The sequence below is a fragment of the Eptesicus fuscus genome, chromosome 3 (genome assembly GCF_027574615.1).
Source record: "Eptesicus fuscus isolate TK198812 chromosome 3, DD_ASM_mEF_20220401, whole genome shotgun sequence".
NCBI classification, from domain to species: Eukaryota; Metazoa; Chordata; class Mammalia; order Chiroptera; family Vespertilionidae; genus Eptesicus; species Eptesicus fuscus.
The window spans coordinates 107,093,729-107,120,595 of record NC_072475.1 but is presented as its reverse complement, the minus strand read 5'-3'; the positions used below and the strand labels follow the sequence as shown (position 1 = coordinate 107,120,595).

Below are 26,867 nucleotides of genomic sequence, written 5' to 3'. Positions count from 1 at the left end.
TAATTATTCATGACAAAGTGGCAGACATTTTCTTGAAAAATGAAAAAAGTGAGTCTATCGCCTTCTAAGGAAACAACTGATAGCATTTGTTGTTAATGATAAAATTTCAAATTTCAACAAAAACCAGACTGTTGAAAAACTTGTATCCAATACTATGGGAATAGCAGCTTTCCAAAATGTAAATGCCTAATAAGATCAACAGTATTACCAATGAATTAAAATTGTTGATATAATGAAATGCATTAACATTTGACAGATCTGTATAACTCAGTGAATGATTTTATAAAATGCCTGACGTTATAAAATCATGCATGGGTAAACTATGCATTCAATGTGTAAGTTACACCAAAGGATTTTAATAGAGCAGAGTATAAGAAGTTCACTGATATGACTTTTAAGTTCCACATTATAACTACAATATGTAATGAACTAATACTTGCCTGATTTTGTTATTGTATCAAAGAAGAATATATTTAATTAAAAAGGCTATTAAAACACTGCTCCCTTTCCAACTACATATTTGTGTAAGGATTACATTTCTTTACACATTTTAAACCAAATACATATCACAATGGACTGAATAAAAAAACAGATTCAGATGTCATCTATTAGCCCAGACATTAAAATGATTTGCAAAACTAAATGTGTTTTCTTATCAAAATTGTTGTTTTGGAATACTTTTCATTAAAAAATATGCTATTCATGTTAACAAGTAAGTTTATTAACTGTTATTTTTCAGTTAATAATTTAAAAAATTTTGTTTAATGTCTAATAGTATAAATATTCATAGATATATTAATAGATATAACCCACAAAAACAAAAGCTCTTTGGGCTGCTCAAGAATTTTTTAGTGTACAGGGTCACTGAGACCAAAAAATATAAAAACTGCTGGTATAAGGAGTCATAAATATACATTTAAATATTCTGCATATCACAACATTTGTGATATACTACAAATAACTTTACATAACACTGTTGTCTTTCCTTTTAAAAAAATTTGAGAAAAACATGTTAATATCATTATACTAATTATTTTAATTGTACCTTAAGTGTAGAAAAACAAAAAACTTACCATTATTCTAACTTAAACCTTAGGAAAAAACTGTGTTCTACACTGGAAGTGAAATCTAGTCCCAAACTGGCATTAACATATTCCTCTTACCTACTTCAAAATTACTTTCTATAAAATCACAATTACAAAATAGAATTTTACTAACTCAAGAAAAAGAATAATTACCAAACCCATATCATCAGCTAAAATTCCTCCATGGACATTTTCTGGTCGATCCTTCTCAGAAAAGTTTGTTATTGTGTTATAGTATACGTCACTTCGCTGTTCCCAGAATGGTGGAAGTTCTTTACTGTTTTCCCGGGAAATCATCCAAGCTAGAGCTTGTTTTTGATGTGGGAGCAAAGATGTTTCAATAGCCTATAAATAAAAGAAATGTCATAAATAGAGGTACAATAAGCGTTTTCATACCCACCCCCCAACCCCGAATCTGGAAAACAGCTAATCTTGTGATAAAAAATGTATAAATTAATAGGATATTAATAAATTTAAAATATTGGTTAAGTACCTCAGCTGGTTCCATTTCATGAGTTTTATCATCTTCTTTTAGATCTTCAAACAATTTGTCAAATTCTGTTTTAAGCTACAACAAATAGCAATAAGAAACATGAAACAAAACAATTAAAATAATAATTACACAACTCAGAAATTTAACTATAAAAGTTGAATAACAAAAGGTATATCAATTATTTAAAATACTATACTGCTCAGTGAATACAGAATGAATAAGTGGTTTAGGTATAAAAGGTAACCATGTTACAGTTGGAAGAATATATAGAATAGAGTTGTAAATCTTGGGTTTCAGTAATAGCTCTGTCACAAATAAACCTATAAATAACTTTGGGCAATACACTTAACCTTTATGGCCCTGTATCTTATTCCTGTAAAATCAAAGGAATGAACTAGATTTAGAATGTCTCTAAGGTTCCTCCTGCCATTGAAATTCTATAATTATACTAGAGGCCCAGTGCATGAAATTTGTGCACTTGGGGGGGGTCCCTCAGCCTGGCATGTGCCCTCTTGTAGTCTGGGAGCCCTCAGGGGATGTCTGACTGCTGGCTTAGCACTGCTGCGGAGGCAGGAGAAGCTCCTGCCACTGCTGCTGCGCTCACCAGCCATGAGCCCAGCTCAGGGCTTCTGGCTGAGCCGCGCTCCCTCTGTGGGAGCATACTGACCACCAGGGGGCAGCTCCTGCGTTGAGAGTCTGCCCCCTGGTGGTCAATGTACGTTATAGCAACCGGTCATTCTGCCATTTAGTCGATTTGCATATTAGCCTTTTATTATATAGGACTAGAGGCCTGGTGCACAAAATTTGTGCACGGGGAGGGGGGTCCCTCAGCCCGGCCTGCACCCTCTTGCAATCCAGGACCCCTTGGGGAATGTCTGACTGCTGGATCCCTGTGGAATCGGGCCTAAACTGGCATTCAGACATCCCTCTCGCAATCCAGGACCTCTGGCTCCTAACTGCTCACCTGCATGCCTGCCTGATTGCCCCTAACCACTCGCCTGCTTGCCTGATCACCCCTAACCGCCTCTCTCTGCCTGCCTGATCGCCCTAACCGCCGCTGCCTCAGTCCCTGACTCTGCAGCTTCGTCCAGAGGTCGTTCAGCTGTCCAGTCTAATTAACATATTACGCTTTTATTATTATAGATAGGATTACATAGTTGCATTCAAACCATTTTGGTAGATACTACCAGGTACATTTGACTTTTTTTTCAGTCAATTATTTTTTATTTATTATTACTGCAGTAAAAATCTTGCTGTATAATATAAAATACTGGGATGATTTCAATCTTATACTAATTTAGTTGGTTCTTTAAATTGGACCTAGTAAAATTTTATAGCAATGTATATCTGTTAGAATTACTTTTGTAAATATCACATGAATATATAGCAATAGTCCAGAAGAAATCAGGCCAACTCCAAACAGTTAGAAGAGGTAACCTGGGGTTTACCCACCAGACATAGGCTCAAGACTTTCTAACAATAAGTAGGGTAAATTCAGTAATTATAATCAGAATAGAAAAAGGCTAACACTAATACTGATGGGTAGAGACAAAAAAAAATGGTGTTATTTGTAGAATGATCTGCATTACTTTATTTTATATCCCTTTCCCTCCCCCCCAAACTAATTCAGGATAACAGTATCCTAAATTACAAATTAGACAAAGTTAAGAATTAGAGTAATGCCAAAGAACTGGAATTATTTTTTTTTAGCACTGTATTTGCAACCTTACTGAAAGGAGTTAAGTTTCAAGCTTCAATTTTTAAAAAATACTTGCATCATCCAAAAATTTCAAACACAACAAAAACAAAATATACTGAAACATCCCATGCATATACAGCAATATAGGTGTTTTAAATGTATGTATGAATGTGAGCCCATGGATATTCTTTATCACTGATTTCTTTTTACATAAATGTTTGCAATATATAATATGTTTATTCTACATGTTTCATAACTTAACAATATATCTAAAGATCACTAATACCAGCACATACATATTTATCTTATTCTTTTAAACACCACTCTTCATTTAAAATTCACTTTTAGATTACAAGATATAAGAAAAGCACACCTGTTCAGTTGTCAGCTGTACTGCAGCATGAACTGGCATACTATAGCTTGGCCCAGCTCTTCCAGAGCCCCAACCACTTTCCAAACTGAATCCAAAAGCTATAATTTACAAAATGAAGATAAAATCACCAAATGAAATAGGTTATCTTTTAGCAAATAGCTTTTAAGACTTATAAAATAAGCTCCATTAAAAATACTCTTTAATATATTTTAAAATTTTTTAGCCCTGGCCAGTGTGGCTCAGTTGGTTGGAGCATTATCCCATACATCAAAAGGTCATGAGTTCGATTTCAGGTCAGTGCACATATCCAGGTTCAATCCCCAGTCAGGGTGTATGCAGGAGGCAGGTGATTGATGTCTCTATCACACCGATGTTTCTCTCTCACACACACTCTCCCCCTTCCTCTCTCTCTAAAACAAATAAAAACAAATCCTAGGGTGAGGATTTAAAAAAAAATTTTATAAGCTAAATCCTATCATTAATACATTATTAAAATAATTCCACATTATTTGAACAAACACTTGCTAAACAAATAATTCTTTTCCATTCTCTATTGTGAGATTCTTATTGTCTACTAGAGGCCCAGTGCATGATTGAATCATGCACATGTAGGGTCCCCTACACACTTTCGCTTTTGATCGCAGGCGAGCTGGGTGCCTGTCTGCTGGTGCACCAGGCCTTTCAGAAGCCTCCGGCTCGGCGGAGACTTCTGAAAGGCCTGGTGCCGGAGCAGACAGGCACTCAGCTCCCCCGCTTTTGATGGTCCGCGGCGGGACATGAGCTCGCTGGCCCATAGGCCCCTTCTGTTCCACAGCACAGCCATGGCGCAGACGCTGAGCTCAAGCCGCCGCTGGCGACGCGAGCTCAGCATCCCGCTAGCCCAATCAGCTATCCCGGCCACCCTGAGTCCCGCCCCCTGCGCCTCCCGCTGGCCCAATCGTGGGCTTAGGGGAGTGATGGTAATTTACATATTACCATTTTATTAGATAGGATATGTAATTTATCAAAGAGAATATTTACAATAAAGATTTCTCGATACTATCATTAGAGGAATTTCAGGGAGGGACTTATACGACCTCCTTGTATATTTCTGTGTGTGTGTGTGTGTGTGTGTGTGTGTGTGTGTGTAAAACCTCCTATGAAACTATAGTTGTTTCAAAATAAAGAGGAAAAAATTCCCGGATTTTCTTTAAAAGACTCCAAAAATTTTATAACTTAGAGCCTTCATGCAAATTAGTTTAGTCAACCAAATTCAAAGTATCACTTAAGATAACAAATGTTTACAATTCCTACATTTTTACAATATCAAAATAATAGTAGGTTAAACCCTAAACTTACTTTTTGGTGCAGGACCCAATTTAAATCCATGTTTTTTCAATTGATCTAAAACCGCTTTTCTATTTTCTTCTTTTCCCCAAAGAGTCATATGCAGAGGCATGGTAAAAGCGTTGTTTGCACCAAAAGGGACTACCCTATTGTATTTAAGAAGGAAAAAAAGTGAGAAATTAAAAGTATCCATATTTTACTCCCATGAAGAATCTGTGTTGCATTCAAATTTTGCATGAAGTAAAATAGGGAGGAACTAGTGGGCAGACTAGAAAGAAAAATGATAGGAACAGGACCAACAATAATCAGGAGAAAGGGGTGGTTTTTACTAACAATGCCAGAAGAAACAGAGTAGACTAGATAAAGCAGTGTTTAAATATAAGAATAGTCTATAATGAATATTGTAAGATAAGTAAAATAGTAAGTTTAACTGAGAGGGTAGAGTTTTCATTACTACAACCAGAGACTAGCAACCCATTCTGAGACTGGAGAATTATTTGCAAGAACTATTTCTGACCCAGTTTATGCTCAATATTTGAAAAAACTGATGAACTGAGAAAGAAAAAAACAAGTACACAAATAAAGTGAGAAGACATTTCTGAGCCTTTGTCTTCCAAATTCACTTTTTTATATCCTAAACATTCCATTCTTAAGTTGAGATCAATTAAGTGCACATATCCTGGTTCAATCCCCAGTCAGGGTGTATGCAGGAGGCAGGTACAAACACAAATGTACAAAAGAACTGGAGTATGCCCTAGATAAAGCTATAGCTGATACTCAGCAGCAGTCAATTGATGTCATGTAAAAATGAGAGATCAGTATCATCAAATCTTCCATTTGTCAAGAAAAATCTTCATAAATAATTCTTATATTCAGGAAAAAAATAACGTATAAAATATAGGATATCCAGATAATAAAATATTGGGGGAAATTTTTAATTTTTAAACACTGTGTAGGCAAAATGAAGCTGACCTATATCTGATCACAGGCTACCAGTTTCACAACCTCTGATTTAAACAAACACTTCCAAACTCCCAAATCTATGCACTAAAAGATTTGGAGAGATAGTGTGAATTTCCTAATATTTAAACCATAACCTATTTTTCTCTAAGGCAATAATTCAAAAGAAAAGTGAGGGAATAGCTAGGTAGTAGAGGTAAATGACAGGAGAATTAAAACATGTATTAAACACATACTAAAGGTGTCCTGATAAAAGTTGTCATGATAACTATATAGACATAACAAATTCAAACATCAATACAACGAAAAATTATTAAAACTAAACTCTGAAATACATTACCCTTCAACTTGTGCCAATTTGTTGTCCATAATATAGGCCAAAGCAGCTGCAAGATCTTTCTTTAAATGGCCAACCTGATTTCCATTCACATTGTTTACTTTAATTGCATTCTTATCATAGGGGTTACTGGGGTCTCGTTGTAATGCAACCATTTCATTATTATTAACCTAACAAAAATAATGAACAGATAATATTATAAATAATAAACATACAATACTAGCTTTCTTCATCATACTTTATCTGGGATTTCCATTAAATTTTTAATGCTTACTGAGTAACAATGCATAAGAAATGTGTATTTTGTTAGACCCATCCTATCTAATGAAGGCGTGAGGGTCAATATGCTAATTGACTCTCACGCCGTCGCAAAGATGGCAGCGCCACAGCCAATAAGGAGGGAATATGCTAACTGACTGCCCCACTCTCAGAGATGGCGGTGCCCACAGCCAATAAGGAGAGAATATGCTAGCCTTGGACACCACCCTGGACAACACAGAAAGTAGGACACAAGTGGGACCTCCCATGAGACCCCCTCTGCAGGTACCCCCCAGGTCCACCAGCGAGTGGAACACTAGCAGGACTGTGTGCATGCCCCTGCCGCAGGCACCAGCCAGGATTGCAAGTGAATGGAAAGCCAGCAGCACCTGCGCACCCCAGCCTCAGGTACCAGACTGTCAGCGAGTTGAGTACCAGCAGTGGTTGATCCTCTCTCGCAAAACAATGCAGTGGTTGATCCTCTCTGTGCCTATGCTCCCTTCGGCCCCAAACGCTTGCAACTAACACCTGTGAGACCAGCTCAGTGGGGGAAGAGAATACAGCTCAGAACAGAGACAATCAAGGTGTGAACTCCAATGATGAGCCTTATTTGGGGGTTCTTTCTTTGTCTATCAGAAAGAACCTATCTGTTACTAACCTATCAGAAAAGTAACCTATCAGACACACAGTTCATCTGGACCAAGGCATCTGCAACCACTGGACACTAGTGGCTTCAACCTCTCAGACCTCAACCAGGTTGGCCAGAGCCAGAAAGGGACAGTGACTCACATTCACCTGCACTAGAGCAGCTCCTAGGAAGCCCAGGATAGACACACCAAGGGACCAGATTCAATAACATCAGAGCAAAATCCTCCGAGGCCCACGAATAGAGGACCCAAAGGACTTTCAGTGTGTGTGTGTGTGTGGTTTTGTTTTTTTGCTCTGTGTGTGTGTGTGTGTGTGTATGCTTTATTTTTTGTTAGTTTTTTACCCTTTTTTCTTGCATATCTCTAATTTATCTCTTTCCTTTGATTCTATTCTACTTTAGCCTATTATTATTATTAAATTTTCTTATTTTACTTAGTTTTTGTCTTTTACTCATTTCTTTGCCATTTTGCTTTTCTATCTATATTTTAATACACCTATTATAACTGCACTTTAATTTCATTATAATTATTTCATCTATTTCCTGTTTCCTCTTTTTCCTCCTATACTAGTTCTTTTAGCTTCTTCTTTGCTTCCATACAGCCATCTTTTTGTCTTCTTCTTTCTCCCTTTTCCTTTATATCCCCTCTAAGTCTTTGGTCGCACATCTTTTAGTATATTTTTTCTTTGAGTTGCTTTCTTTTCTTTTTCCTTCTTAGTCTTTCCTATTGTTACTGCATTGAGTAGCTTGATTTTCATGCTGTTTTTGGCTTCACTCTGTTTTGCCTTATTCTTTTCTGTCAGCACCTGTATAAGAGCTGGCAAAACAATGCAGTGGTTGATCCTCTCTGGCAGCAAGTCAGAAGGGAGATCCTTTCCACGAACAAGACATCAACAATCAAGTCCCAATTACAACTGGAGAACCCAAATAACACACATAAGGAGCACTTCTAGAGCATCTGGCAGAGTAAACAAAGAGATTGCACCAAACACTATTTACATTAGGCCAGCCTATAAAAACTGGGATGCATAGCAGTTCATAGAAACAAATAATACATAGAAGCAAATAAAGAGACAGCTAAAATGGGAGACAAAGAAAGAACCCCCAAATAAGAGAAAAGAAAGAATCTCCAGAAAAAGAAATAAATGAAATGGAGAAAAGTAACCTATCAGACACACAGTTCAAAGCAATGGTTATAAAGATAACTAAGGAACTTAGTGAAAATTGCAACAGCATGAAAAGGAAAATAAAGGCCATGAACAAGAACTAGACAGAAATGAAGAATGATATATCTGACATCAAGAACACACTGCCAGGTACTAAAAGTAGATTGGGAGGAGATTAAAAATGGTGGCAGAGTAAGTGCATGCTGCATGGACCTGCTCCCTGGAACAAAGTGGAATTACAACAAAAATACAGAAAAACTTCCTGAATAATCAATTGAAAACTCCCTGGAGAGAACCCTGATACCCAAGGATCAAAAGTAGAGACCACATAGAGACTGTTAGGAGAGGCAGAGGCATGAAAGGGCTGGCCAGGCACTCAACACAGGAACTGAAGTTCCCGAGAGATAACTCAGCCACTGAGATTTATGGAATCTAATCCCCAAACTGGGCACCCCAGCAGAGAGCAACAGAAGTGATAAGGGTACCCACATAACATCTGGCTGTGAAAAGCAGCAGATTGCCGTCTTCTAGGGTGTGACAGCTGGAAATTCAGGCACCCTCTTGAAGGGCCAATGCACAAAATTCCCTGGGGAGCCACCAACTTGTGCTCTGGCAGAGGGAGGACAGAGTGGACTGGAGGTGTGTGACCAGAAACCAGGATTGGGGATTCAAGGGATAGAGTTCAGAAGACAGACATCCCCAGTTTCCTCTGCTGAGTCATTCTATCACACAGCAGAAGACATATATCCCACACAGACATTTGCGTGGCCTGAGGCGGGGGGGGGGGGGGGGAGAGACAGTTGACCCACCCTACTGGAAAACTCTTTGCCCTGAGGCCACTCAAGAGACTAAAAATGAAAGTTAGCCTCCAGGTAGAAGCAACTGCCACATCCTGTTTAAAAAAAAAATCTCTCACCACACCTGAGGACAATTACCTGAGGGCAATCAAAGTCGGAATCCTATTAGTCTGTAGGCAGAGGTGGTCTCTGGAGGCTTTGAGTTTTAGCCTTGTCTAATCAGTCAGAAACAGTGTTTGACACTGTCTTGCACTAGAGATTGAGAGGCCCAGAGGATCTACCAAATACAGAGTCACAAATCCAAACAGGCAGCCAAAATGAGGAGATAAAGACCACCCCCAAATGAAAGAACAAGAGAATTCCCCAGAAGAAGATATAAATGAAGCAGATATTTAAAAAAAAAAAATTATCTGAGCCCTCGCTAGTTTGGCTGAGAGGATAGAGTGTTGGCCTGTGGACTGAAGTGTCCCAAATTCAATTCCAGTCAAGGGGACATGCCTGGGTTGCAGGCTCAATCCCCAGTAGGGGGTGTGTAGGAGGCAGCTGATCAATGATTCTCTCTCATCACTGATGTTACTAACTCTCTCTCCTTCTCCCTTCCTCTCTAAAATCAATAAAAATATATTAGGAAAAAAATTTATCTGAAACAGAGTTTAGAGTAATGATGGTAAAGATGCTCAATACCATAGAAAAGATAGAGTTAACTATGAAAACAGAAATAAAGAGTGACATAGCACAAACAAAGAACACATTGGAAGGAATACATAGAGGATATGTTTAAAGAAGTAATGGCAGAAAATTTCCCTAACCTGGTAAAGAAAAAAGTCACACAAATTCAGGAGTCACAGAGAACCCCAAGCAAGAAATCAAACAGGCCCACACCAAAATACATCATAATTAAAATGCCAAAAATTAAAGACAAAGAGAATCTTAAAGGCGGCAAGAGAAAAGAAAACTGTTACCTACAAAGGAGCTCCCATAAGACTGACTGACACCTGATTTCTCATCAGAAACTCCACAGGCCAGAATGGAATGGCATGAAATACTCAAGGTAATGGAAAGCAAGGATCTGAAACCAAGGTTACTATATCCAGCAAGGCTTTCATTCACAATAGATGGTCAAATAAAAAGCTTCCCAGTCAACAACAACAAAAAAGGCTAAAGAAGTACATTACCACCAAGCCAGCACTGCAAGACATGATAAAGGGACTGCTGTAATGAGAAGAAACAGAGAGAGAAACCTAGATGTACAGAATTAAAATGGCAATAAATAAGTACCTATCAACAAGTAAATGGATTAAATGCTCCAATCAAAAGGCATAGGGTAGCTAAACGAATACAAAAATGTGACCCAACTATAGGTTGACTACAAGAGACTCACCTCAGAACAAAAGACTCACATAGGATGAGAATGAAGGGATGGAAAACAATTTTCCTAGCAAAAGGAAATGAAAAATAAAAGCTGGGGTAGCAATACTCTTATCAAACAAAATCGACTTCAAAATGAAGGCCATCACAAGACACAACAATGGTCACTGCATAATACTAAAGAAATCTATCAAAAAGAGGATATAACACTAGGAGCAACTAGATATATAAAAAAAACTTATATAGGTCTCTAACAGATAGATTGACAACAATATAGTCATAGTTAGGGACTTTAACCTTTTGCACTTGGATGTCGAGTGCAAATTACTCTTTGAATGTATCAATAATTTGAAATATAAAAAAATCCAAATAAATAAGTTTGAATGAAAAGAAACTCCAGTTTTTTATTCTACTGCCGCGCTTTGTAAAATCTGGGGTATTTAAAAAATTAAATCCCGAGTAGAATAAAGGAATAGAGAAAAAAGCAAGCGAGTGCAAAGGGTTAAAACCTCGCTGATTTCACTGGATAGGTCTTCCAGACAGAAACTTAACAAGGAAACAGTGACTCTAAAGGACACACTGAGTCTGATGGATTTAATTGACATTTGTAGAACATTTCACTCCAAAGTAGCAGAATATACATTCTTTTCAAGTGCACATGGATCATTCACAAAGATAGATCTCATGTTAGGACACAAAACAAGTCTCTACAAGTTCAAGAAGACTGAAATCATATCAAGCATCTTTTCAGATCACAGTGGAATGAAACTAGAAATGAACTAGAGTTAAAAAACCCAAAAGCATTCATTCAAACACATGGACGCTAAACAGCATGTAATTAAATAATGAAAGGATTACCAATGAGATCAAGAAAGAAGTCAAGAACTTCCTGGAAATTAATGAAAATGAACACATAACAACCCAAAACCTCTGGCACACAGCAAAAGCTATCCTGAGAGGGAAGTTGAAAGCACTACAGGGATACCACAAAAAAAACAAGAAATATAAAGTATTCAACCCTACAACTTAAAGAACTAGAAAGAGAACAAAAAAAGTCCAGAGTAAGTAGAAGGAAGGAAAAATAAAAGATTAGAGCAGAAATAAATAACATAGAGACTAAAACAACAATACAAAAAAATAAATGAAACCAAGAGTTAGTTCTATGAAAGGATAAACAAAATTGATGAACTATTAGCAAGACTCATCAGGAAACAAAGAGAAAGGACCCAAATAAGTAAAATCAGAAACAATAACCACTGACACCACAGAAATACACAGGATTGTAAGAAAATACTATGAACAACTGTATAACAACAAGCTGGACAATGTAGAGGAAATGGGCAAATTCCTAGAAAAATACAATCTCCCAAAACTGAATCAGGAAGAATCAGAAAACCTGAATAGGCCAATAACAATTGATGAAATAGAGCCGTAATCAAAAAACTCCCAGCAAACAAAAGCCCGGGTCCAGACAGCTTCACAGGGGAGTTTTACCAAACATTCAAAGACGAACTAACACCTATACTCCTCAAAATATTTTTAAAAATCCAAGAGGAAGGAACACTTCCGAGCTCTTTTTATGAGGCAACCATTATCCTAATTCCAAAATCAGATAAAGACACTACAAAGAAAGAGAATTACAGGCCAATATCCCTGATGAACATAGATGCTAAAATCCACAACAAAATACTAACAAATCAGATCCAGCAATGTATTAAAAAGATCATACACTATGACCAAGTGGGATTTATTCCAGGGATGCAAGGCTGGTACAATATTTGCAAATCAATAAACGCCATACATCACATAAACAAATTGAAAGACAAAAATAACATGATCATATTAATAGACACAGAAAAAACATTCAATAAAATCCAACACCAATTTTCTTATAAAAAGTCTCAGCAAAGTGGGAATAGAGGAAGCATATCTCAACATGATAAAGGCCATATGTGACAAACCTAGAGCTAAAATCATACTCAATGGGGCGAAAACTAAAACCATTTCCCCTAAGAACAGGAACAAGAAAGAGATGTCTGCTTTCACAACTTTTATTCAACACAGTGCTGAAAGTCCTAGGCACTGCAGTCAGACAAGAAGAAATAAAAGGCATTCAAATTGAAAAGGAGGAAGATGATATGATATTGTATGTAGAAAACCCTAAACACTCCACCAAAAAATACTAGATTTAATAAATGAATTTGGCAATTTAGCAGGATACAAAATCAACACCCAAAAATCATGGCTTTTTTATACACCAATAATGAAATCTCAGAAAGATAAACTAATGAAAAAATCCCATTTACGATTACAACAGTAGACTGGATGAAGTGGAGGATCGAATCAGCTATATGGAATAAAAGGTAGAAATAAATACCCAATTAGAACAGCAAATAGAAAAAGAGAATTAAAAACAGGAAGAGAGCTTTAAGGGAGCTCTGGGACAACATGAAATGTAACAACATCTGCATTATAAGAATACCAGAAGGGGAAGAGAGTGACCAAAATTCAGAGAACCAGTTTAAAGAAAAGCCAGAAAACTACCCTCAACTGGTGAAGGAAAATGTCACCCAAGATCAGGGGGCACAAAGAGTCCCAATCAAAATAAACCCAAAGAGACCCACACCTAGATACATCATAATTAAAATGGCAAATGTTAAAAGACAAAAAAAGAATCTTAAAGGCAGCAAGAGAGAGATACAAAATTACCTACAAAGGAGTTCCCATGAGAATGATGGCTGGCTTCTCAAGAGAAACACTTCAGGCCAGAAGGGAGTGGCATGAATTATTCAAAGTTTGAATAATTGAAAAGCAAGGGCTTAAATCCAAGACTACTGGATCCAGCAAGGCTATCATTTAAAATTGAAGGAGAAATAAAAAGCTCTCTAGACAAAAAACCAACAATGCAAGAAAGGTTAAAGGGACTGCTTTAAGAAGAAAATGAGAAAGAGAGGATGGATCATAGGCATAAAGAAAATTAAAATGGCAATAAATAAATACCTATCAATAATAACCTTAAATGTAAATGGATTAAATGCTCCAGTCAAAAGACACAGGGTGACTGAATGGATAAGAAAACATAGCCATTATATATGCTGTCCACAAGAGACTCTCTCAAAACAAAAGATACAGAATGAGAGTGAAGGGATGTAAAAATATATTCCATGCTAATAGATAGGAAAAAGAAAGCTGGGGTAGCAATACTCATATCAGACAAATAGACTTCACAACAAAGGCCGTAACAAGAGACAAAAAAGGCCACTTCATAATTCTAACAGGAATGATTCAACAAGAAAATATAACTGTTGTAAACATATATGCACCCAATCTAGAAGCACCCAAGTACATAAACAACAACAAAAATCTCTTGATGGACTTTAAGGGAGAGACTGACAGCAATACAGTCATAGTAGGGCACTTTAACACCCCACTGACATCACTGGATAGATCTTCCATAAAAAAAATTAACAAGGAAACAGAGGTCCTAAGTGACACACTAGATCAGATTGATTAATCAATATTTACAAAACATTACATCCCAAAGTGTGCTGCACCAGCACAGCCAAGGGTTCAGCGAGCCTGAGGGAGGGCGGGCGAAGGATGAAGAAAAGACAGAGAATAAGCTGGGTCTAGGTGGATCTTCTGTGCCTTGCTGAGGCCAGAGAACAGATCCAGACTGCAAAGCTGAGGCTTTATTTATAATCAGGGACAAACAAGGTAATCTACAATGTTGTTGTAAGTTTCACTTGTTTTGGCAGCACTTGCTGCCCCTCCCACAGCCCATTAGCTACCCAGGAAAGATCTAGGGAGTAGTCAAAGATCAAGCTTAATTATGCTTAGAGGACTGTGCCCTCCAAGCTGGGACTTGTTTGCGACTTTGCCAGCAGGTCAGTCCGAGGCTTAACACTATAACCGCTCCCTACACCAAAGTGGCAGAATATACATTCTTCTCAAGTGCACATGGAACATTCTCAAAGATAGACCACATGTTAGGGCACAAACAAGTCTATACAAATTCAAGAAGACTTATATAATGCCAAGCATCTTCTCAGATCACATTGGCATGAACTTAGTGGCAAAACAAAAACAAACAAACAAACAAAAAAACCCTCAAAAACACTCAAATACAGGGAGGCTAACTAACACTCAAATACAGGGAGGCTTATTAACACTCAAATACAGGGAGGCTAAATGAATGGGTTAGCAATGAGATCAAGCTAGAAATTAAAAACTTAGTGGAAAAAAATGAAAATGAACATACAACCACCCAAAACCTATGGGGCATGGTAAATGCTGTCCTGAGAACAAAGTTCCTAGAACTACAGGCCTACCTCAGGAAACAAGCAAAAGCACTAATAAACTATCTAACTCTACAACTTAATGAATTAGAAAGAGAACAGCAATAAAAGCCCAGATGAAGTAGAAAGAAGGAAATAATAAAGATCATAACAGAAATAAATGACAAAAAGACACAAAAAAAAAAACCAGTATTAAAGACCAATAAATCCAAGAGATGGTTCTTTGAAAAGTAAACAAGATTGATGAACCCCTAGGCAGCCTCATCAAGAAACAAAGAGAGAGGACCCATATAAATAAAAACAAATGAAAGAAGAGTTATAACAATGGACACCACAAATATACAAAAGATTGTAAGCAAATACTATGAACAAGTAAGTATATGCCAACAAACTAGACAACCTGGCAAAAGGGACAAATTCCTAGAAACATGCAATTGTCCAAAACTCAATCAGAAGCATCAGAAAACCTGAGTAGGCCAATAACAACTGATGAAATTGAAGTAGTCATTTAAAAACTTCCAGCATTAAAAAGTCCATAGATGGATTCATAGAATTTTACCAAACATTCAAAGAAGTACTAACACATATCATCCTACAACTATTGCAAAAAAATTCAAGAGGAAGGAACACTTCCAAGTTCTTTTTACAAAGCCAGCATTATCCTAATTCCAAAACACTACAAAGAAAGAAAATTAGAGGCCAATATCCCTGATTAACACAGATGCTAAAATCCTCAACAAAATATTAGCAAAGCAGATCCAACAATATGTTAAATTCACAGAGCTAGAACAAATACTCCTAAAATTTATATGGAACCATAAAAGACCCCAAATAGCTGCAGCAATCTTGAGAAAGAAGAAGGAAGTAAAGCGATCACAATGCTGAGTATCACATGGGATGATCAAATGGGATTTATACTGGGGATACAAGGTTGGTACAATATTCACAAATCAATAAATGTGATACATCACATAAACAAACTGAAAGATAAAAACCACATGACCATATAACAGATGCAGAAAAAGCATTCGACAAAATCCAGCACCATTTTTTGATAAAAATTCTCAGTAAAGTGGGAATAGAGGGATCATACCTCAACATAATAAAGGCCAAACCTGCAGCCAACATAATACTCAATGGGCAAAAACTACAAGTGTTTACTTTAATAACAGGAACAAGACAAGGATGGCCATTTTCACCACTCTTACTCAACATAGTACTGGAAGTCCTAGCCACAGCAATCAGAAAAGAAGAAAAGATAAAAGGCATCCAAATTGGAAAGGAGGAAGCAAAACTCTCATTATTCGGAGATGACATGATATTGTACATAGAAAACCCTAAAGACTCCACCAGGAAACTACTAAACTTAATAAATGAATTCGGCAAAGTAGAAGGATACAATCAACATTCTTAAATCAATGGCATTTTTATACACCAATAATGAACTCTCAGAAAGAGAAGCTAAAAAAGCAATCCTATTTACCATTGCAACAACAAAAAGCAGATACCGGGACAATGGGGGGATAAGGACACCTATGTACTACCTTAATAAAGAAAAAAAAAGGAGATACCTAGGAATAAAATTAACCAGGAGTTAAAAGACCTGTACTTGGAAAACTACAGAACATTGAAAAAAAGAAATATTTGAAGAAACAAATACATGGAAACGTATACCATGTTCATGGACTAGAAGAATCAACACCCATTAAAATGTCTATACTATCCAAAGCAATGTACAATTTGATGAAATCACAGTTAAAATATCAAAGGCATAATTCACAGAGCTAGAACAAATACTCCAAAAATTTATATGGAACCATAAAAGACCCAAAATAGCTGCAGCAATCTTGAGAAAGAAGAAGGAAGTAGAAGCAATCACAATGCCAGTTATCAAACTACTAGTGGCCCAGTACACAGATTTGTGCAAATTGAAAGGAAATTAATTAGAAGAAATATATTAATATTGCTATTCGCCCTTTCTCTATAATAGAAGTGTCAAAGATGAAAGAAAATTAGTAAAATAAATATGAAAATAAGATATAAATTGATTAATAACATAATATAACAACAAAGAAGACATTGATATAAAAACATTGATAAAAACAATGACTGATAAATTGATTAAACTTATTCTAATATATCCCTGTATACCACATTAAGAATAAAAACACTTTCAGAGTGCTTGACTAATTTCCCTTATAATGAAGTATTTACAACTTTAACATCACACGCTCTTCAAACTCAAGAGAAAACAACATATAACTGACCATGTCTGAAAACGTGTTCAGGTAGGAATATTCCTACTCTGTCTAGAGTTTGTCCTATGATTTATTAATAGTCATCATAAATGCTGGCATCATGGGAAACTGTCTTTGAATTAATTTATTTTTTTTATTTTTATTTTTTTAATTTCTTTGATTGAGGTATCACATATTTGTCCTCATGCCCCCATTCCCATCCCACACCCCTCCCCACACATGCCCCCACCCCCCTGTTGTCCCCAACCGCTGGTTAGGCGCATATGCCTGCACACAAGTCCTTTGGTTGATCTCTCCCCTTTACCCCTACCCTCCCCTACCCTCCCTCTGAGGCCTGACAGTCTGATCCATGCCTCCTTGTCTCTGGGTCTGTTCTTGTTCATCAGTCTATGCTGTTCATTATTTCCACTAGATGAGTGAGATCATGTGCTATTAGAAATACACTTATAAGAACCGAAAATGAGACAAGCAATAATGGTTATGGTGACAGGAAATGAATCAGTCTGTAGTGAGTTTCTTTCTGGGCCAACAGTTCTTTTGAGACCCAATTTCAATGTCCAACAGTTCCTTATGTGTACATGTCAGCACTGACATTACAGTTCTGGATGGTGGACAAATGGTGGTAATGCAGGTCCGACTCCAGTGTCAGACGGGGACAAATCAATTCTTGGAATCAGAACAACCTCTCCTTCCGCAGATCCTGTTAATACTTCAGCTTCAATTATGTTAGGTTGCAATCTTGTGATAATAAATCTAGTCCCATTACAAAGACCCCATTTACTATTAAGATTTCTCAGTAGCATGATGATTGCACCCACTTTCAATTTTAATTTATGACATGGCATTCCCAAAGGAGTAACACTATTAAGAAATTCGATGGGAAAATTTTCCTTTTCAGCATCATCTGTTGAGTCAATAGAATCATGACTCAAATATGTGTGAAAATCTCCATCGAGTATATCCAAAATTTCTTCATTGGAGATAAGAAAAGATTAAATGACTTTCAGAAATTATTAGGGGACATTAACTGGTTAAAACCTTGTCTATACAAAAAGAAATTGATAGCCAGTTTGAAAATGAATTGCCATGGCCTAGAGCAAAGAATATCCTTACATGGTATTATTCTACAATTTCATTATAATTTTTGATATTTTACACCAGCATATTGTACATTTATTTCAAACAAACTTACAAACTAATTCTCTGAATATATGGCAGCAATTTAAAAAGGACATAAAAGGATTTAATGCCTTCCACGGTGTGGAAGGCCCCCTGGGGAGGCACCTGAGCATTCTACATTGGCCCCTCTTGCCCTTTTTGCCAAGAGGGACCCTCTTCTCACAATCCAATTGCCTACAGCTATTGCCTGAGTTTTCTGTTCATGCTGAGGTTGAAGCCTCACGGTGGCTGGTACCATGGATCTGTCTCTCGCACAATGGCATGAGCTGGGCCCTCCCTGGAGAAGAAACCTGGGTTCCCCAAGACATCTGATCAGTGCCAGGGCCCTGCCAGCAGGCGAGGGGATCTCAAGGCAGGTGCTGGGCATGGAGGCCACAGGGGGCATAGGCTACCAAGGAGACAGAACTGAACCTCACATTACCCTGCTTGGCCCTGGAAGATGGCTGGTTAGTCAAAGACGGGTAAGATTCCTCAGGGGAGGAACAACCTAAGACAGGCACAGTCACAGAGGGGCCATCAGGAGAGAATTTGGGGGTCAACAGAGGTGGGACACAGATCCTCACCCCCACAACATTACAGGGGCTTGAACACTCGCCCCTTCTGAGGGAGGTCTCCTGCCCCATGGCTGCTTCGTGCTTCCCATGCCAGCTCAGATCGGGACCCAGGCAACATACAGAGACTTGGCCCAGATCAGATCTGGACCTAGATAACAGAAAGAGACTTGGCCCAGCTTGGATTGGGACCCAGGCAACAGAGAGTTGGCTGATGGCAGCTGCCCTATGTCTAAATCCAGCCTAAATCCAGGAATGCTCAGGGCTTTCTCAAGGATGCAAAATAACCCTTTCCATTAATATTTACAGGATAAACTAAGATTGTTGTTAGAGTATTAAATTTTGACAGTAAAATAGTCAAGTTTTCAGATTAATTTAAATTGGCTAAATGAAGTAAGTGAATATTCAAGAAAATCTAATTGTACAAAAAGCTGTTCCTAAAGTATTATCCAAAATTTCTATTGGTAGTTCATTTAATGGTAAAATTGCTTAACACCCAATGAATCCAAAGCAGTCATATTCTTGTGCAAAAATTAAAAATAAAAGTCATCAAGACTGCATTAAATTTTTTTTACAATAGCCTCATAATAATTAATCAAAAAAGGATAGTAGAATAATATCCTGTAAGAAATATCCTGTAAGTAAATTACATCAAGCCTTAATTGCTTTAAAATTTTACTTTAAAAATTATTTTTCATTTATAATGCTGATAAGACACCATGAAAAATCTTATGGTGTCAAAATAAGCCAAAGGAAAATCATTTGGACAAAAATCAAAAGGATCCCAAGTCTAATTTATAGAAAAGAGTTCTTTATTAACCTTTGGTCGAGAATATGTTTATATTTCCAGAAAACTCCAAAGCCCATATGGATTCCTGCAACGGATCCCAGAGAGGACCTGGTAGGACTGTTTCCAGCCACAGAATAAGTAGTGGCCCCCAAGAACAGAGGAGAAATAATCCAGAAATAAAAATAGTGAAGATGCCTTGCCATGCTAGCAGTCAGCAGCTGTGCATTGCTGCAGGTTGTCCAGGACCAAGAGCAAAGAAGGTCAGTGTGCATGCGCTTTCAGACCATGTGTGCACACCCCTTCTGCATAGAAGTCAAAATGTTTGATGTTTTGTGTTCTACCAGGATCTCTGACTTGAGGGTCTTGCTTTATTTCTAACACAGGGAATAGTATTAACTGCCACATTAAAAGAAATGTTATACCTCAGGCATTAACCATTTTTACAGATGGATCCAGTTCTAGAAAGGCTGGATCTACTGCAGCAGGAGAGCAAAGGTCCTTAAAACCCTTTATATTTCAGTAGAAATACAAGCTCCTATTTATGCCTTAATAGATCTTGCTATGGAGCCCATTCAACCTATAGTAATAGTGCTTATGTGGTAGGTATGGCCAAAATTATTGATATATCTACTATAGGGCACACAATTCAGAGGAACTTTTCATTTAATTTTCAGCCTTTAAAATGTTATTAAAGAAAGACAATTTTCATGTTTTATTGGAAGCAATGTCCTCAGTCTGTTATCCACCTTTCTGTGCCAACTTTAGGGGTAAATCCCCAAAGATTTAAACCTAATCAAATCTGACAAAATGGATGTCACTCAATAGTGGCAAGAGCCAATCATACTCTTAAAATCATTTATTAAAACAAAAAGGGGGAGACAGGTGTTATGTGTCACCTCAAAAGAGGCTCAGTCATGCTTTTTATACTTTAAAAATTTTGAATTATAATGCAAAGTATTGTACAGCAGGTGAAAGGCATCAGGCCTCCTATACAATAGCTTCCACCGAGTCAGCTAGGTGGAAGGAAGCATAAACCAGACAAGAGTTTTATCGGATTCAGTAATAATGTGGGGAAGAGGTTGTGTTTTATATCTTTCCAGAAGGAGCAGTGCAGCCAATTTGGGTGCCAGAGCGTTACGTCTGTCACCACAATGGACCCAGAGAAGCTCCTGTGTCCCTTCACTCAAAAGGACTGAGAGCTGCCCTGATGACAGCAAAGCGGAAGAAGAAAACTGAAAGCTAAGCTACACAGGGGACTGAGGTGCCAACATGGAGTCATCTGAAGAAAACGACTGAAGCACAGCAGATTGTGGAAAAGCAAGAAGTTGAAGCTACTTCTTCAATCATGTTTCTGGTCATGCTAGCATTGATTAGCTACCAGTCTTTCTGCAAACTCTTGCACAGCCAAGTCTCAGGACTCTTGAGTAAATCAGCAAAAGAAACTTTCATTTAGTAGGAAAATGTTACTGTAGTTTGATTTCTTTATTGTTGTGTTGCATTGGCATTGTTTTATTAATAGCCATGTCTGGATTTTGCATTGGCATTGCTTTGTTAATGTTTTAATAGTCAGAAATTTGTTCTTGATGTTTAAATTTTACTTCCATTATTAGTAGCTTAAATTTAAAAGAAAGGGTGAGATGTAGGAAGCGGTTATAGGGTTAAGCCTCGGACTGACCTGCTGGCAAAGTCACAAACAAGTCCCAGCTTGGAGGGCACAGTCCTCTAAGCATAATTAAGCTTGATCTTGTGACTGCTCCCTAGATCTTTCCTGGGTAGCTAGTGGGCTGTGGGAGGGGCAGCAAGTGCTGCCAAAACAAGTGAAACTTACAAGAACATTGTAGATTACCTTGTTTGTCCCTGATTATAAATAAAGCCTCAGCTTCACAGTCTGGATCGGTTCTGTGGCCTCAGCCAGGCACAGAAAGATCCACCCAGGCTCCCAGCTTCATGAATCTATTTCTGCATCTTGTTTTCTTTATTTCTATTATTTTCTCAATCCCTGGCCGCCTCCATTTAGAACCGGTTCGTTCATCTCTCTTTCCGCGTGGGACGTGGAAAAGGGAGATCCCCGCCATGTCTGACCCCCGCTGCATCAGGCCCCCCGCACAGGGAAGCAGCCAAAATGTTAAGAAAAAGAAACAGGTCACAAATGAAAGAAATGGAGGAAAGCAAACTACTGGATATAGACTTCAAAACCACGGTTATAAGGTTTTTCAAGAATTTTCTAGAAACCTCCGAGAAATTTAGTGAGACCCTCAAGGATATGAAAAAGGACCAACTAGAAATTAAGCATACACTGACTGAAATAAAGAATAATTCACAGAGCTCCAACAGCAGACTAGAGGATCTCAAGGATCAAGTCAAAGATTTGAAATACAAAGAAGCAAAAACACCCAACTGGAAAAGCAAAAAGAAAAAAGAATCCAAAAATATGAAGATAGCGTAAGGAGCCTCTGGGACAACTTCAAGCGCACCAATATCCGAATTATGGGGGTGCCTGAAGAGAGAGAACAAGATACTAAAAACCTATTTGAAGAAATAATGACAGGAAACTTCCCCTACCTGGTGAAAGAAATAGACTTACAAGTCCAGGCAGCCCAGAGAACCCAAACAAGAGGAATCCAAAGAGGACCACACCAAGACACATCATAATTAAAATGCCAAGAGCAAAAGACAAAGAGAGAATCTTAAAAGCAGCAAGAGAAAAACAGTTAATTACCTACAAGGGAGCACCCATACGACTGTCAACTGTCAGGTGATTTCTCAACAGAAACTATGCAGGCCAGAAGGGAGTGGCAAGAAATATTCAAAGTGATGAATAGCAAGAACCTACAACCAAGATTACTCTACCCAGCAAAGCTATCATTTAGAACTGAAGGTCAGATAAAGAGCTTCACAGGTAAGAAAAAGCTAAAGGAGTTCATCACCGCCAAACCAGTATTATATGAAATGCTGAAGGGTATTCTTAAAGAAGAGGAAGAAGAAAAAGGTAAAGATAAAAATTATGAACAACAAAGGGACAACAAATACATATCTATCAACAAGTGAATCTAAAAATCAAGTGAATAAAAAATCTGATGAACAGAACAAACTGGTGAATATAATAGAATAGGGCATAGAAAGGGAGTGGACTGACAATTCTCGGGGGAAAGGGGGTGTAGGGGTGTGGGGGTTGCGGGAAGAGACTGGACAAAAATTGTAATCTATGGATGAGGACAGTGGTGGGGGTGGGTAAGGGCAGAGGGTGGGGTGGGAACTGGGTGGATGGGAGCTATGGGGGGAAAAAAGAGGAACAACTATAATAATCTGAACAATAAAGACTTATTAAAAAGAAAAAAAAAAGAAAAATATGAGAGAACAGAAAAACTGACAAATCTAGTACTTTCCATAGAACAGATATAGTTTCTTCAACAAATCAATGACATGAAATAAAAGGGGGTTTAGGGAGAGGTATGACTTACGAGATGTAACAACCATATGCAATATATGAATTTTTGTTTTAATTCTGATTTGAAAAAATGAACTATAAAAATTCATTTTTAAACAATCAAGAAAACTGATTATGGAATAGAATGAGAAATTATTATTAATTTTGTTATGGGTATAAAGATTTTTAGTATAAAAGGACAGATGAAAAGAAAAAAGGATGAAACAACAGTGCAAAAAGCTTGTTAACTGCTGAATCTGAATCATAGGTATATGCAGTTTATTGTATTATTTTACTTTTATGCATGTTTAAAATTTTTCACAATCAATTTAAAAATAAAACTAGAATTATATTATCCAGGTAAAACAGAGACAGTATGGACAACCATAACAAAGACAACTACTTAACAGAGAAATCATATATTCTCTATCTCTATCTGTACATGCCTATCTATGTATCTCTCCCTCTCTCTCTCTCTCTCTCACACACACACACACACACACACACACACACACACACAATGACGAGAACAGAGATAAAGATAGACACGGGAAGAAAAATTGGTAGACATAGAGTCTTAAGAAAAAAATACCTAAAAATAGACAATTCCCCTATCTAGTAAGAGTTATCTTCCTAAATTAAAAATATTAAAATGTAGCCCAACTGGTGTTGCTCAGTGGTTGAGCAGCGACCCATGAGGTCACAGATGGATTCCTAATCAGTCAAGGCACAAGCCCAAGTTGCAGACTCAATCCCCAGAAGGGGCATGCAGGATGCAGCCAATCAATGATTCTCTCTCATCACTGATGTTTCTATCCTTCTCTCCCTCTCCCTTACATTCTCTAAAATTAATAAAACCACATATTGTTTTTAAAATTAAGGTGTAGAAATGTGCTGAGGGGCAGAAGAGAAAGCAATGGGCTGACTTGGAAGTCATTTTATAAATGTACATTACAGTTTTTGTGCCTTTTTGGCAAATCATATAACCCTCCTGAGCTTCAGTTCTTCAGTTATAGAAAGGAGATAATAGATACCCTATATATCTCAGAGTCAATGTAGCCATTAAATGAGACCATACAGAAAAGCGTGCTTTGTATATTACAAGTATGATATAAATGTAAAGGAATATTAGTCATTAGATATTTAACTCTTGACCATATATATTTCAATTACTTAAAGTAAAAACAAAATTAGCCCTAGCTGGTTTGGCTCAGTGGATAGAGCGTCGGTCTGTGGACTGAAGGGTCCTCAGTTCAATTCCAGTCAAGGGCACATGCTGGGGTTGTGGGCTAGATCCCCAGTAGGGGGCAGTCTCTCTCTCCCTCTCTCTTCCTCTCTGAAATCAATAAAAATACATAGTAAAAATAATACACATATCACCATCTAATTTTTATTTTCTAGGTTAATACCATAAATACATCACATTTTAACTTAACGTCTAAGGTTATACTCACTACTCCAGTGTAATAACGTAGTCCAACTACATGGCTTCTCAAAGTTCCAAATAAAACTGAATCTAACTCTTCATCACTAGTTAGGAAGTCATCCGGAGGGATAATATCTTGGAATTCAAAACGGGGAAAGAAAGTTGGATATGAGAGGCGTGGAAAATTTCCATGGACTCCGCCATACTGGACAGTCTGCAAGTACTTCCAAACAGGATCTCTATTTTTAAAAAAAAAGGCAGAGGGAAAAAATTTAAATCAAGTATTTCTCAAAGACCATACCATATTCATAGGCCAATTGTTTTTTCACATTTTATTTCAACAAATTAATTCTTATGTGGGAATTTCTGTATAAGATTAAGAAAGTGTTACTCCAGCCCTAACCGGTTTGGCTCAGTGGATAGAGTGTAGGCCTGCGGACTCAAGGGTCCCAGGTTTGATTCCAGGTCAAGGGCATGTACCCTGGGTGGGGGCACATCCCCAGTAGGGGGTGTGCAGGAGGCAGCTGATCGATGTTTCTCTCTCATCGATGTTTCTAACTCTCTATCCCTCTCCCTTCCTCTCTGTAAAAAATCAATAAAATATGTTAAAAAAATAAAAAGTGTTACTCTAGTTAAAGCAGGATTTGAGTCAGTTGGGGAGGAACCCTACCTATTCAGTAATGCCTCTTCTAACCACAGATATTCAAAATGAAAAACCCAATAAGGGTTCACAAATCTTTTTCCTAGTGATTATCTATTAAAATTAAAATGTATGCGATGTCTGTAACTTTATATGCCAAAATTTCAATGGAGATTGAGCTAGAAGACTTGCAAATATAGAACTATTATTATATGTGAAGCAGTTTACATAATTACAGATAACACATTCAGCATCCATTACTTTATTTTTTTAAATTTCTTTATTGATTAAGGTATCACATATTTGTCCTCATCCCCCCATTCCCATCCCAAACCCCTCCCCACGCATGCCCCCACCCCCCTGGTGTCTGTGTCCATTGGTTAGGCTTATATGCATGCATACAAGTCCTTTGGTTGATCTCTCCCTCTTATCCCCACACTCCCCTACCTTCCCTCTGAGGTTTGACAGTCTGATCGAGCATCCATTACTTTAATTCCTTCCTTATCTTATTAAGGTATTCAAACCATGCCACCATCAGAGGCTGACTGACCTAAAAGCCTCCCATTCCCGTTGTTTTACGGGTAACTTTAATCCCATTATAAATAACTATTTCAGGACCGCGCATGTAAACCAATTTGAATACTGAAAAGTAAGGGGGAAGTCAGCTGGGGGGCTTCCAGGATGTTTCCACTCTCCTAAGACCAGGTGGAAGGTACTTCACCTGCGTTTTCCTTGCAGGTCATGCAAACCTCTTTTGGCTCCTCTGCAAATATATATTTGCTCGCCAGTGTATGCACATCAACTGTGAGCTACTTAGGGTCAAGGGCTGTCCTCCTAGGCCCTGTATTCCGAGCACAATGCCTAATGCACAGTGGGTTTCCAATGGGCGTTCTGCTGAATAAAGCACGGGAGAGATCCCCGCTAAGGACTGGAGCTTTGAGCCCCAGAACCCTCCCACTCCCCACAGCCCTTGACAGAGATTTCTCCAAGGCCCTGGCACCAGACTCGCCTGCGGAGCCTCCCCTCACCAACCAAGATGACGCTTTTAATTCTACCGAAGATCCATGAGCCACCAGCAAAACGAATACACGCGCCCAAATAGCCACGGGAACCGCGAAAGGAACGCGGGGAAGGTCAGGTTCATTTGGGGACACCACCAGGCCGTTACCCCGCTGCGTCCCACTCCCTCCATCCCTCCACCTCTGGATTCACCTCTTGAACATCCAGGACATGGCGCAGGGTGGGTGACGAAGGTGACGCTTGGGTGCCCGGGGTCGTTCTCAGCCGCCTGGGTGCACCGCCTTGCAGGGCCTGCAGCCGAGAAGCCGGCCGCACTCCCGCGGCGCCGGAGGCGGGGTGCACCGCCGTCGGCTGAGACGCCGTGAGTCTAACCGGAGAAGCCTCTCCTTCCCACAACAATCTGGGAAACCGCCGCGGCTGCGTAACTGGCACTGGGAACACTCAATCAGGAGGCGGGGCCTGGGAAGGTGAACCAATCAGGGCACCGAAGGGCGGGCAACTACGCCCGGCTCAGGGATTCAGAGATCGCGGGGCGGGGTCCAGGCTGCGGGGGCGGTTCATCCGGGTTCTTCCCCCCCCCCCCCCACCCCCGAGGCGGGTGCGCGGGAAAGCCCCGCAGTCCCACCTGTGCAGCGCGGCGCCCCGGTGTGTTTGGCTCCCTGCCTGCCACCGAGGGAAACGAGGCTCCTTTTGGCCGTGCTCCCCAAGTCCGGGGCCTCCGCGCCATTCCCCGGCCTCGCTGCAGCTGCTTCTGACCCCCGCTGGTGTCG

The 26,867-nt window shown here is 38.6% G+C and overlaps 1 protein-coding gene across 1 annotated transcript in view; it reads right to left on the bottom strand.

The window, feature by feature from the left end:
• The window catches only part of HLTF (helicase like transcription factor), a 106,534-nt gene extending 80,032 nt beyond the window's left edge, over positions 1 to 26,502 (bottom strand). The window contains exons 1-7 of the mRNA XM_028135831.2: positions 26,290 to 26,502; positions 24,466 to 24,676; positions 6,277 to 6,443; positions 4,989 to 5,122; positions 3,651 to 3,748; positions 1,579 to 1,653; positions 1,239 to 1,430 (exon numbers count right to left, since the gene is read on the bottom strand). Coding sequence (XP_027991632.1) covers positions 1,239 to 1,430; positions 1,579 to 1,653; positions 3,651 to 3,748; positions 4,989 to 5,122; positions 6,277 to 6,443; positions 24,466 to 24,676; positions 26,290 to 26,309 — 897 coding nt within the window. The 5' untranslated portion in view covers positions 26,310 to 26,502. The remainder of the gene's footprint in view (positions 1 to 1,238; positions 1,431 to 1,578; positions 1,654 to 3,650; positions 3,749 to 4,988; positions 5,123 to 6,276; positions 6,444 to 24,465; positions 24,677 to 26,289) is intronic.
• Positions 26,503 to 26,867: the final 365 nt, after the last annotated feature.